This window comes from Channa argus, chromosome 21, assembly GCF_033026475.1.
Source record: "Channa argus isolate prfri chromosome 21, Channa argus male v1.0, whole genome shotgun sequence".
Taxonomy (NCBI): domain Eukaryota; kingdom Metazoa; phylum Chordata; class Actinopteri; order Anabantiformes; family Channidae; genus Channa; species Channa argus.
Genome location: NC_090217.1, coordinates 6602905 through 6616296, shown reverse-complemented (window position 1 = coordinate 6616296; position 13392 = coordinate 6602905). Strand labels below are relative to the sequence as shown.

Sequence of the window (13392 nt, the reverse complement as noted above, 5' to 3'; positions counted from 1 at the left end):
CTGTAAGAAAGACGACCAGTGCTTAATTTGATATTAGCCAATTTATTGAGGAGTAATTGTTGAGGTACACTGCGTGGTTGTAGATGGGGACAGTGGAAGAGAGTGGGAGGGGAGACTGAACAACAATCACACTGAACAATAATAAAACATTCTTTTGGTTTAAACTTAAACAGGTACCTCAGAAATACACTATAGTCCACATTATTTCCAATTAATTGATTTAAACATGCTGTTGAAACTCAATGTAGAATTTTTTTTTTATTTTTTATTTTTTTGTCTTTCCAGTATATGTATAATGTAAAGTATAGGCTGATTTTGACTTAGCACCAGATATGTGAAATGACCCATTAGGGTATAGGCACTTATAACTGCTCATTGTGACATCTGGCGGTTTATATTTTTGATTTAAAGAGAAGAAGCACCAAATTTCCTCTCATCAAGATAGAAAAACAGTGAGACCCGTCCATGAAAGAGTGAAAACAATGTGTGTGATGTGTGATGAGGTAATGATGAGATGGGCTCTTGCTCTAGCCGTCCAAATTAACCTGAGGTACACAAACATTACACAGAAGCAGCAAGAATATAATAGGATAAAGATACAAATGAATCAATAAATGAATTAAACATGCTCATCATAAGGATGGCAAACACAAATAGCCAACTTCCAGTCCCGCACTTAAACCCTTGGGTTTCCTCCAAGACACAAACACAAAAGCAAAGACAACTTGTTTTCATTATATAGCAGCACACAAGTGAATCACGAATGGGCAACTTTGTGTAAGACAAGAAAAGAAAAGCTTCATAGCAGCAAGAGAATTGTGTGTATAATTTCCACTTTGGAATTTTCTTACAAATTATACACAAAACCTTTAAAGGCATAAACATTGTTTAAAGCTTTTAAAAAAACATTTGGCTTTTGCACAACTGAACACCCATGAAAAGAATTTTGAGAATATTTCTGTTCTAAAAGGATTTGTAGCATTTCTGGTAATTGGGGACATTAGGGACCTACAGTTAAACGTTCACGAACATGTAAACTCTACATTTCAATATCTAGTGGCAAAAACATAGAAATGGCCATTTTGAAACTTCAGGAGGCTTTGATAAAAACAGCAACATTAATAAGTATATTTAGGGCACAGTATGTGTGTACCCCTTTAGAAGAACTATTGGAACAATTTGGCTATTAATGATCAAAAATTCAAGTAAACAAACAAAAAAAGAAAATCTAATTCTACATTTGACTTGGCTTTCCTTAGTTTATATACTATTATACTAGAACACAGATAGTTCTATGTCTGCTCACCTGTCGGGGCACAGCGTTCAAGATAATCTGCATTACCCCATGGGAATCCAGCCCAGGAAAAAAATAAAAAAAAAATAAAAAAAAAATAAAGGAAAATAAAAGGAAAAAACAAAATCAAATAACTTAAAGAAACACAAATAAAAATGACCCACAACCCACTGAACTCTCCTCAACCACCATCCCCTTACCAATTTAAGGAGTGTTTTTTAAAAGTGCATTAATAATGTTACAACTCGCCCTCTCTCCAAATAATCTTGAAGTCAAAGTAATAACAATAGAAACTGCAGCACACTTAAAATGGTCCACTGGAAATCACAAGGGCACTTTTTCTCCTGTGTGTCACCAGGTATTGTGCATCTGCAGAAACATTGAATAGCTTAAGTTTATGTTCTTTTTTCTTTATCATTCATCAATCCACATTTCTTGCATTCAACTTTTCACATGCTTTCCCTTTCTGAAAACCTCACGATTTCCTTCAGTCTTCATTCATTTCCTCTCAAACATGTAAAAACGTTCTAAAACACCATTGTTTTTCTAACCAAACATGACATCACTATCGCCCGACTACTTAACTGCTCTCTAACATCAGGAAGCAGGAGCTACACCAAACTCAAAAACAAAAATGATGTAGCCTTGATGAATTCCAACAAACTTCCTGTTAACCTTCTGTACTGATCTGTGGATTGTGCAGTGGAATCAAGAAGTTAATAAGTGCCATTGTCTTGTGTTTTCCTTTCCAGACAATAGCCACTGCTCCAGAACGCCCGCCCTCGTGTTCTTCCTCTCAGAGCAGGCCCAGCCCACTCCTGGCCAGCACATAAATAGTAAGCCGTGCTATAGGTGCACATCGTATGATAAATAGAGAAAGCAGCTAGCTACAGTAGCGCTTCTCTGGCTGGATATCAACTTGGTTTAAATCCCAGACTCCGGCATCAATTAAACCATTTCAATAGAACATGGATTTTTTGGACAAAAAAACCCCATTTAATATGAACAGTTAACTGCTAAAGTTGATAAAGTAACATAACTAACGTCTAGCTAAATATTATTATTGCATTATGTTGCTAGTTTGTATCAAAAGAAATATATATATATTTTATATCATATTTATTATTATTTTCAAGTATGAAAATATTTTCCGGTTTCCATTTTGGGAAACATAAGGAACGATCAAGTTTTCAAGAATTTCTCGTCTCCTTTAAATAGCTCGTTTGACTACGTGTGGCCCGTAAAAACAAAACCCAACTGGTTATTAATGGGGCAAAAAGAAGAAAAACTATAAATTTCTTAATCACTAAAAGTTCGTGGATTGACATACCACCCTACTCATGTAATGACTCAACATAGATACTGGCAGCTCATGCCAAACCTCGCTCACTCCCGTTAGTTCATTGGTTGACAGGCACGAGTGGTATGCGAGTCAGATGGCGATGGGTTTTCACAAGTTGACATCACGCACATCTGTGGGGGTGCTGGACTGGTCTTGCTGCTCCCTTGCCTTGTTTCCCGCTGTGACCCCGGTCTCCTGCCGGTACTGCTGGCCCTGCCGCTGCAGGCTGGTGGCCAGCACACGCTCTATTTGCTCTTGGCAAGCCCTCAAACAATCCTGGAACAAACAAACAAACAAAGAAAAGGGGGGTCAGCCATTTTAACACGTTCACCCTTCCATGGGACCTAGCATTTGATGGCTGAAAATGTTTACATTTTGTCTTTGTGTAGCACATTTTAAATGATGCTTATGTAGAGTATAATTTCATCAATCAAAATCTCAGTTTAAATATGCCATCAACCCAAAGTTTTCAAGACTATACCATTAAAGTTTTACAAACACGTGGTTAGAAATTAATTTAAAATATCAGTATAGTGCAATTTTAAGTTGTAAACATTTTTACAACTTATACACAATAGTATAACAAAAAGGTGCAAGAAATTAACTGTATTTATTTATTTTACTTTTTATATGTAAAGCTTGCTTTTCTGCTTTTCACTGTGCATACATGTAAATCCCTAAAAATATTAACTTTTTAAACTTGACAAAAAGTTCTAAAAGTGACTTTCCAAAAATGTTTTCATTGAAGAGATATTATGTGAAAGCCCCATATCAGACACAGAATATTATCTGTGAACCTGTACACAGAACTTTAAAACTGCTTTGGTCACATGTGTGGCATACCAGCAGGGAATTATGTGTATTGAAGTAGGTGGTCCTGTCTGCATCATGACTAGAACAATAGGTACCAGCACACTTCAACACCACCAACACAGAGGACAGGAATCCTCCTTGACACGAGGCCTGTGCATGAGGTGCTGAATGCATGAAAGGACAAGGGAGTAGGCTCTGTGGTCTATCAGGGAACAGATAAGGAGATGTGAAAGTCTGGACCCCTTCCTCCACCTCCCCTTGGGTTTACAGCACGGTCAGCACCATGTGGAGGTCTAGAGGAAACAGTTTTGACCCCTTACCCTCTAAGTTTGGGTGTTAAACAGAAAATAAGACAGTAGGACCGGATGTTTTCAGACAACATCCCTTGTGGAAGGGGATTCTCTTTCTGTCTCATTTGAAAGTCTGAAGATGTGGGAGGTCTGCGTTAGTTGGCTGCAGGACCTTTAAAGAAGCTCAAGATGAGGCCAGCATTCCTTTGAAATGTATAGATAATTGAAACCTGATGGGCTACAGTCAGAGCGCCTGTTGTGGCGGCTGGGTTTTGGGGCCCTAGTTGCCACGGCAATGTAACCACAAGTTAAAGGCAAACGTCTGTTTCCCCACACCTCATTGGCTGTAGCCTTATTGGCTTGTGAACTGGGCATCTTTTGTCACAACATATTGTGATATGAAAACACATAGTGGAATCTACAATTACATCTGAAATTGTCATTTACAATTCACTCAGTTTTGATAACTTAGGAGCATAGTATTAAACATTTATATACGATTATGAATTACATGATACTGTAATAGTACATTATTAACTGTACAAAATCCAATAAGTGTGAAAAAACTGAGCTTATTATGACACAATGTGTATGTTATAATACTTATATGTACAGTAAATTCAGCTCCATTCACTCCTACTGTTTCTATAATTGAGCTCACTTAATGAGTTTTCATATACTTCCATATATATACATCCTCAAAAAAAAAAAAAAAAAAAGAAGATTTGCAGGTGTAACAGGAGCCAGTATGACTTTGTGTTTCTTCAGTGGCCTTTACTGGAAGAGACACTGCATCACTTCACTACAAACATGCTCCTCCACCAGGAGGGGCAAGCAGCTAAAGTGGGAGCCATGCAAAGAAATTGCATGTGTCCTACCACAAGAATGTGGGCTCAGAGTTTTAAGAAGACATTCCCTCTGCCGCTGCTCTTTATAGCAGCAGTCTGGCTCCCCAGCCAAGACCCAAAAGCTTTCTCTGCCTCTCCCCCAATGAAAAGTAAATAGCTTCAATCTGCCACTATTGAAGTCATCTCTGTTGTTTACCAAGAGGCCTTTTACACTGCTGTCATGAGATTTTGCAATGTTATTATTAACAATGTATTGCTATGTAGCACTAAAACTATTGAGTAAAGACTTGTGGCAGATAAAGATCTACTCACCACCTCTGTGTTGGTGATCTTGGCCAGCAGATCTGTCAGGTTGTCTCGACTCAGCCTCTGGTCAGTCTGGTCCAGCTGCAGACCACAGACAGCAGCTCCCATGCTCCCTGTGGCAATCATAGAAGGAGGGTTCATGGCAAGGCGGTCATCTGTAAAGGAAAAAACGACAGAGTATTAACGTGCAATTAGTCACGCAGTAACATTTGGCCTTAGTGGCACATTCTTAAATCAGCCCAGAGGAAGTATGAGAGATGCATAAGAGGTACAAGCATCTGAATCATCCCCAATATGCATACTCCATAGCTGAACCTGACTTTCCCACAGTCTGAAGCTGCATAGTGAAACCTGTGCGGTTTCGGCCCAGATTAGAAAAACAGAGTTGGAAACCTCCTACTTGCTGCGTTTGGGAATTACTCTATGCGGTCCAGATCGAAATCTAAGATTATTAGGCGATAAGAGGCCTGGATAGAGAAGGTGGAAGAGGACAAAGCAATACACAAGACAATGAGAAGCAGCAATTCATATACTCAACTAAAGCTGATACGAACACCTCACAACTTCAGCAAATTTACTTTCATTTTATGGGAAAACCTAGTGCTGTGAAAAGTCTCTTATCTAGACATTAGGATTTCTCATAAATGGCACTTTATATTAGCAGTTTTCTTCCTAATGCTTTACAGAAGCTACTAGAAAAAATTTTAACAAAAAAGTAATGAAGAGTCCTGAATAAAGAAAAAGGGCCCAGTTGACCCTTTTGGTATGAATGATGTCATGTTTCATGAATGATCCGACATCGTGTTGACAGTAAATGGTTAACAGCTGACTGATCCGTGTCGATGAATGTGAAATAAAATTGAGGGCATTGGGGAACAAGGTCCATCAGGGCTACAAGGTGCTTTAGTTGTCCAGTGTTTAGCAGCAAAGAGCTGTGCAACCCCACTACACATTTAGATGGAAATGTATTAGGTACACTAGCTAAAATTAGTGGAATCTAATAATAAACAGTCCTCTACAAGGACAATTATAATGTTCAGGTTTTGATTAAACTGATTTCATGAGGCAATGAATCAGCTGTACGATAGTTAGGAGGACTTGCAGTTTGTGCTCATGTTGAAATGTACTGCATTACAGAGAACTTTGCTGATATAAATGGCGTAGACAAAATAACAAACACCTGTCAGTATGACAATCTATTGCAACAGCAGCACAAACTCTACCTTCTAAGGTCTGGTGCACATTAGAGGATTTTTAAATCTTTAAAAACGTGGGAGACAACAGACACAAAGACAGATTAAAACAATTATTCATAATTTAATCTTAAAAATGAACACTATAGAAGATTCAGTCAAGAACAAAAACCACATACCTGGCTTTTACACTAAACAAGTTCAGATCACACGTCAGAGAAAAACAAACACGGAGACATATTCATTTTTTCGATTTGAGATCAAGGAGAGTCTAAGACTGTCAAGAGCATTATGATCGCGTTTGAAACAAGAATGTGCCATATTTTCCTACATTGTGTCCCCAGCCTACAAAAACGTACTTTAAGCTAAAAGCTCCAAGCTGCACACCCTAGGATCAACAGACTATATGTTGGTAGTTGAGTTGCATTGCTGAATCTGTGAAATGAAACAATACCTCTGGTTCTTCTGCTAAACTCAGATTTTTCTTTTCCAAAGAGTTCATCGTGCGTCTGCAAGTTGTAGGACAGCAATGCTGTAGTGTACGTGAAAAGGTCTTAGTGCCTTTTAGTAGAAAGTCCTCTGCCTGTTATGCCTTATTTTAGTGCAATATTGCTTACCGAATTACTCTTCCAACAAAAACTTGAGGGTCCTAAAGTTAGGGCTGAAACAACCTTATTTAGCCAGTTTTGTAAATTTTGCCCCTGGTGGTTTTTCCAGAATTACAAAACATAAGCCTCTTCCGGTCTCAACACATCAAAACTCTCAAAAGGCAGAAAATTTTTGTTCCAGTGTTACACAAGCCAAAACCAACACAGTCTCAACCATGTGCTGACAAGTCATGGTGGCCAAATAGTTTGGATGAAACTCTGGTTAGCAGTCTTCTTCACAACACCCATCGTCTACTTCAGGGACCAGTTGCCTATAGGAGGAGGTGCTCCATCATAAGAATAACATCTCAACTCCATATAAAACTCCAAACATTTACATTACTCCACAACCACTGCAGGCCTCCTTTTTCCACTGCGACTGTTTTGTGCTTGGATGACAAGCAGCTTCTGGAAGCACAGGTAACCACTGAAACACACCCTAAATATATATATATATATATATACACACTGTACATACACAAAGTGTAACACTCAAACTCAGTTAAAAAGGGCATGAAGCTTGCTGAAGAATGGTTCCAATAACTAGTCCTGGTAAACAAGTGCTTATTGGTCAGAAATGACCAAACTATGTAGAATTTCACTGCACTATAGTGACCTCCTTTGTTTTATTTCCTGCACTGAATCAGCTGAACAGAGATACTGTAGCACATTAAAGCAAGCCTTTGTAGCAGAAGAGCACTGTGCATTATGTGATCCTGCAGTAGTATTTTTGTCCAGGATATGAAAATATTAGAGGGATTCCTAGTTTAGGCAAAGGAATGCCATGAAAATTCACAAGGGAGAGGCCTAAGGGGACATCTGAATTTGTGCTTTTCCAGATTCTCTGGAGTTTATTTTGGACATGAGGCCACGGTGGGAGGAGGAAGGAAGACCAGTGGATAAGTGCCGGGACTTAAACCTGGAAGCTTCCCTGTCAATAAACACAGCACAGGAGTTCAGCTGCACCTGATTCTACTGCAAAGCACTGGAGTTAAAGTTACAGTAAGGTATGATGCCTATCATTACCATGTACGTGGATAATCTAAACACAGCACTGAGAAATGTGGAAATGACCACTTGAAGAGGCTTTTAGCAACTGGTCCCGTTTAGAAAACCCCTACTACAGCCTGGGGGGGTGGGTGGGAGGGAGACTGTAAAGTGCGTAAGGCAGCCAGAGGAGTATGCTGAGAGAAGAAAGAGGTCACATATGACTCACTAAGGGAGAATGTTTGTGTGTGTGGGAATATTCCGCTGGATGCAGGAATATCAAGGCAGCAAAGTGAGTCTGCAAGTGAATAAACACATAAGAAGACAAAGTGAAAGGAAGGTGTGTTACCTGTGGCACAGAGGGCAATGAATGTCAGCGTGTGCTTGCGGACCATTGCCAGCTTGTCTTTGGGAAGGGGCAGCCTGCGTATGATGTGCTCTATAAAATCATTGGGGATGACTGAGGCCATGTTCCACTTCAATTTTCCCAGCACCACCAGTTCCCAGTCCTGGAAGGCACAGAAGATCATAGTAAAAATGGTTCTCATTGGCAAAATCTACTCAGTCAGACGGTCAAATGGCACAATGCCATCAACCATGACAAAGATGACACTTCACCCCTATTCCCAGAGGAAACATCTCTGTAAGAAGGGCAACTTTTTTCCACTTTATCTATCCTCACTGCATCTTATTATCTGCGTGCCTTTCTCATTCTTTGCATCCTTTGTGTTCATATTGCAGGCATGTGACAAGCTTTGCCCTGCTTAAACACCCTGCCAATGAGACAGCTAGCCCCTTCCTTCCTGTCACAAGCCTTGAACAGCTACAATGACTTTGCACTGCACAGGCAGCAGCAGAGAGCCTGAGGCTCACAGTCTGTCTTTGCAAGATAGGTGCACATATAATTTAATGTCTTGCATTACTGAGTCCGTCTTTACAATCCATCAATTCAATTTTGTTTAGCTTTAGCTAGTATTTGGAGTAACAGAGGATACAAAACTTAAAGTGTGCTATTCTACACACTGAAATATTTATTTTAAAATGTTTAAATGGGCACACGTATTTTGTAAATACCTGTAAATGCTAAGACATGTCATTTCTGATTCAATCAAATTTACTCAACAGAAAAGCTATCCAGTTTTTTTCTTCATACTTCCACAAGTAAAGACATACCTTCCAATGTGCAAGTATGTCTATAGTTATGGAAAAAGCCTACATCTTTTAAAAACATTTAAAGGCATCTCTTAAGAGGGGTTTTTTAAAAATCATAGTGCACAATTCAACGATTGTTATTCTATACACATTCTCAAAGATTTGTGCATGTCTTGTTGCGCATGTTCAACATTAACATCCATATTTCTGTGAAGCACCAGAATAGCTCTGTAAAGATTTGCAGTTTGCAGCATTTCCTGACATATTACACAACTAGTAGGAGGTGTTGTCCCAAATCAAGTTTGGTTTATTATGATAACGGTTACATCAGAGCCAATATTTCATTATGAAAATGAAACCTTTTGAACCTTTTATCAGATGCCAGCATCTTTATATTACTGAAGGCAGCCATTTCCTTGTGGTTTTTTTTTTTTTGGACTTGTACATTCAGACTGCAGTCTAACACAACTGTCCTGGAATTAATCCTCCTTCTGAAAGATGATAATGTCCAGTTTTGCTTTGCTGTTTTAAGTGTGCTGATTAAACTGGTGATTAAATGGTAATTTTAAAAGTCGCAGTACGGGGTGCTGTTGAACTGTGATACATTGACAGGTGTTTTTGTCATTTCCCTCACCACTTGTGTATCAAAGGCCAAATAACAAAAAAAAAACCTCAATCAACTGCACAAGCAACTGAACTGGCAGACTGAACTACTGTACGTGTGAAAATTCTTTTTAAAAGTGGTGATGAATAAATGCTGCCGAGCTGAAATGCTCAATTTCCCTACAGACACCTAAATAGCAAACGTAGTAAACACCAATACCCCAAAAGCAGAAGGGACAGCCCCCCTCTCTTCAAAAAATGCTTATGAGTCATCTGAAATGTCAGCCATCATTCACATTCACATGGGTTTCCTGTACATAATGTGCCACACACATGCTTGCATTTAACCCATTTATAGCTTTATACAAAGATTGCTGACAGTGAGATGCCTTAAAGCTTGGTGTCGGTGCACTCACTTCCTGGACAGCTGCCCTGACTAACACAACCACATACTGCCCCCTAAAATTCTCTTATTCAGCTGAAGCAGCAGGAGCAAGTTCATTATAAGGAAGATTTGCAACATGTTTCTCCCTCACTGTGTTCCCCATGCATCCTGTGAGGATATCCAGGAATCTGGATTCTTACAATAATATGTAGCATCAAACGGGGCCAATGTCATTTCTCATCAACAACTGCAGGCAACACAGGAGGATGTACAGAGTGTAGAGCAGTATGACTGAAATGTGAAGGTCTAACTCTCAAACTATGATACTGGCAAGACCTCAAACAACTTAATTGATTTGATGACTCTTTTGTCTACACTGTTTTGTCTACAAAATGTCAGAAAAGAGTGAACTTTCATTTAGAATTATAATGTTTTATCCTCATATTCTTTATTTGAACAGTCCAAGACCAAAGGCTATTCAGATTACTCTTACATAAGACAAAATGTTTTTACCAGAGAGCCTGAAAGCAGGGAATTTGCAACTTTCTTGAAAAATGGCAGAAAAAAGTTTCATTTCTTCAGATCAGCTGTTTGATTCAGCTCTGCTTCTACTTGTAGTACTTATGTGCATTACTGGAAAGTAACCAAGTATATTTTCTGTCCTAAGGTACTGCACTTCAAGTCTTGTGAATATAACCTATTTGTTTTTATTAAAAATAACTATAGGTATCAAAAATTGTATCAGAGTAGCTCTACACTGTGGTCGAAACTGTTGTTATTACTTTTACTTTGGTAAATGAACTAAGTACTTCTGCCACCACCACTTACTGACAGATGCAGTAGAAATCCCCTTACCAAGTCAGTAAGAGGATCTCTGGGTTTTGGGCTGCTGTGATATGATTTTTATAATGTTCAATATGAGTCAGTTACAGCCCTAATATGTTTGCTAATGGGCTCTCAAAACCAAGACCTAAATTCCCTGGTTGATAACTCACACATGGCATTTTAATGACTCTTTTACAAATAGTGAGAATATTTAAAACATTCCTGTAAATACTATGTACAGATAATCTCATTTTATAAATGTTAATGTAGATGTAGTGATATTAATGCAAAGGTGCTTTTTGATTGTTTATACTTTGTTCTATATCTAACTGAAATCCAGAGTAAATCCATGTGCTGCAGGACAACCATCTCATATGCTGCATAACTGGCACTAGGTGGCATCACTCGCCTCTTTAGTCCACAAGGATCCAAAGAAAATATGTGGCTGTATTGTGCACAGATCCAGAAAATGGGACACTTCCTGTGACACCATTTCAGATATTAGCATTATAAAATCATCCCAAAATGTGATACTTGCATTTTTATGCTGCAATCAGTAAATGAATGGGGCTTTTGAGATCCCAGCTCTTACCAGCAGTTCCCGTGGTGTGATGGAGTTGTCTGTGTACATGCAAAGTTTTTCTGCTGATAGCGGTCTGCTGTCCTTTAACTTGGAGGCCAGAAACATGCACACAGCTCCCAAAAGCTGTAAATAACCCTTTCTCGTAGGTGTCACTGCTAAAAATCTGTCCAAATAATTAATGGCTAAAGGGAAGACGTCTTCATTGCTCTTCTCTTCTTCACACACCTAGAAAGAGACAGAAATGCAATGGAAATATGCATATTAAATATACAACAAAGATTAAATGTATTTCTATGCTTTGGAGTACATGAGCATTTAATGAGAAGAGTAGTTTTTGCTCATATGAGTGCAGTCTATTTATGCTAGTTGTATTTTTAGGTTAAAGGTTAAATCCCAAATTTTGCATGGCTTTGCTCAATCATAAACTGCAAGACAAGGAAAGCCAGAAACAAATTAGTTCAATAGGAAGTCAGTTCTGACCCCCCCACCCCCACCCGACACATACACACACCCTCCCCATTCAACTCTCTTCCTTGTTGGGGCTTGTCTTTAAAAAAATATTTTTAATTTTAAATAAATACTAAAGGAGCTTTAAAACGGGTGCTAAATGTTCAGAAGTTACCCTTAAACATTTTCCGACAGTTGTAAAAAAAAAATAAGAGTTTGTTAATATCGAACGGTTTGTGCTTTAAAAATGAAAGTAGTTCTGCATTCACGTTAGCACGAGTCACTTTGAAAATTAATATAAATTACTGTGAGGGGAAAAAACTCGCGATTTCGTTGACGTAAATTAACATTAACGTTCCCGCTGACGCTCCACCTAGTTAATTAGCCAAAAACACCAACTTTGTCGCTGCTAACCACTTTAAATATCAAGCTAGGCTATTTCTTTGAAGCTCAATTTTTCTTCCTGATGGAATTTCCGACTCTCCCACGCCTTTGGTGAGTCATTCTCATTCAATTGTCAAATATGTTACCATCCATGACAACTCTCTAACAACTAAAATACACGATTTATGGGCCTAAATGAAGTAAAATCCGTGTTAACATGCAAAAAAATAAAATATAAATTCACATGAGCTAAAGCGGTTAGGTTAGCTACCAATGCATAAAATGCCAACAAACCTCGTGCATCCAACCTGCAACCATTCGCCTCATATAAGGCTGAATATCCTTCTGCACCCGCTGGAAATATGAGCATTGAGGTAAAAACCTTTCCTCAATTGTTAATAAACTTTGCAACACTCTGTCATCATAGAGGATGGTTGGGTCAGGCTGGGCTTTCAAGGATATGTCCGACTCCAGGCAATAAAGCTCCATGATTCGCCCGCCGTCTTCCCCCCACGTATATTTTTTTTCTTTCCTAAATAATATAAATAATAAAAAAATATATATTGTCACAATATTGCCGAGAGCGGACTGGAGGAGGAGCGGTGTCCAGGGCGAAGCATTAGGCTGAGAATGCTGGGCTTGATGCAGTCCTGCTGCCTCACGGTTTAGTTTTTTCCTCTGCGGCTGAACGACTAGAACAATATCCGGTACAACTTTCAAAATAAAAGCCACCAGAGCGCAAACCCTGCCCTTCTAACAACGGTTCCTAGAGGAACCGTTGTTTTGTCTTCCGGCCTGTTTCTGCTTCAGGTTTAACATCTCTACTTTCTTGCAATGCTTTGAAAGAGGAAACACGCCGACCATGACGTAGGCCTCATCTACATGTACATACAAAAGGCTGTATTCACCAATAAATGTGTGCATTACTCATCCTTTACATTTTACATTCTGTCTAAAAAATTTGTCCGTTCTCATTATTATTAATAATGTTGTTATTGTTGTTGTATTACTGTAGCCTTTTCAACTTAGCCTTTGCAACATAGTAACACCATTTATAACTCTTTCATATCAAAATCTCTTTGTTTTTCTTTTTTATTTAATCTCTAAAATTTAAAAGCACACTACCTTTCTTCTACCAAATCCCCATGAAAATTAGATTTCATCTTATATGTAACAAAATACAGCAAAACGCTACAGCAAATGTAACTGCCATAAGTTGGCAATAAAGGACATAATCTTGTACACATTATGTACAATTTTTAGGTTATGGCTTTTTCTGGAAAACATTAGGTT

General features: G+C 38.6%; 1 protein-coding gene across 1 annotated transcript; it reads right to left on the bottom strand.

Moving 5' to 3' along the window:
- Positions 1–22: 22 nt before the first annotated feature.
- On the bottom strand, positions 23–12792 carry LOC137106560 (G1/S-specific cyclin-D2-like). Its single transcript, XM_067490034.1, has 5 exons — positions 12394–12792; positions 11278–11493; positions 8070–8229; positions 4900–5048; positions 23–2912 (listed from the first exon to the last, which is right to left on the bottom strand). The coding sequence occupies exons 1-5, from the start codon at positions 12586–12588 to the stop codon at positions 2745–2747; spliced, it is 888 nt and encodes a 295-aa protein (XP_067346135.1). The 5' UTR covers positions 12589–12792; the 3' UTR covers positions 23–2744.
- Between the last annotated feature and the right edge of the window lie 600 nt (positions 12793–13392).

Excerpts from the sequence above, each read along its gene's own strand:
- LOC137106560 (XM_067490034.1), bottom strand. The coding sequence starts at position 12,588 with ATGGAGCTTTATTGCCTGGAGTCGGACATATCCTTGAAAGCCCAGCCT. Across the intron at positions 11,494-12,393 it reads TTGCAGGTTGGATGCACGAG|GTGTGTGAAGAAGAGAAGAG; the intron begins GTTTGTTGGCAT and ends GTCTCTTTCTAG. Across the intron at positions 5,049-8,069 it reads CATTGCCCTCTGTGCCACAG|ATGACCGCCTTGCCATGAAC; the intron begins GTAACACACCTT and ends TTTCCTTTACAG.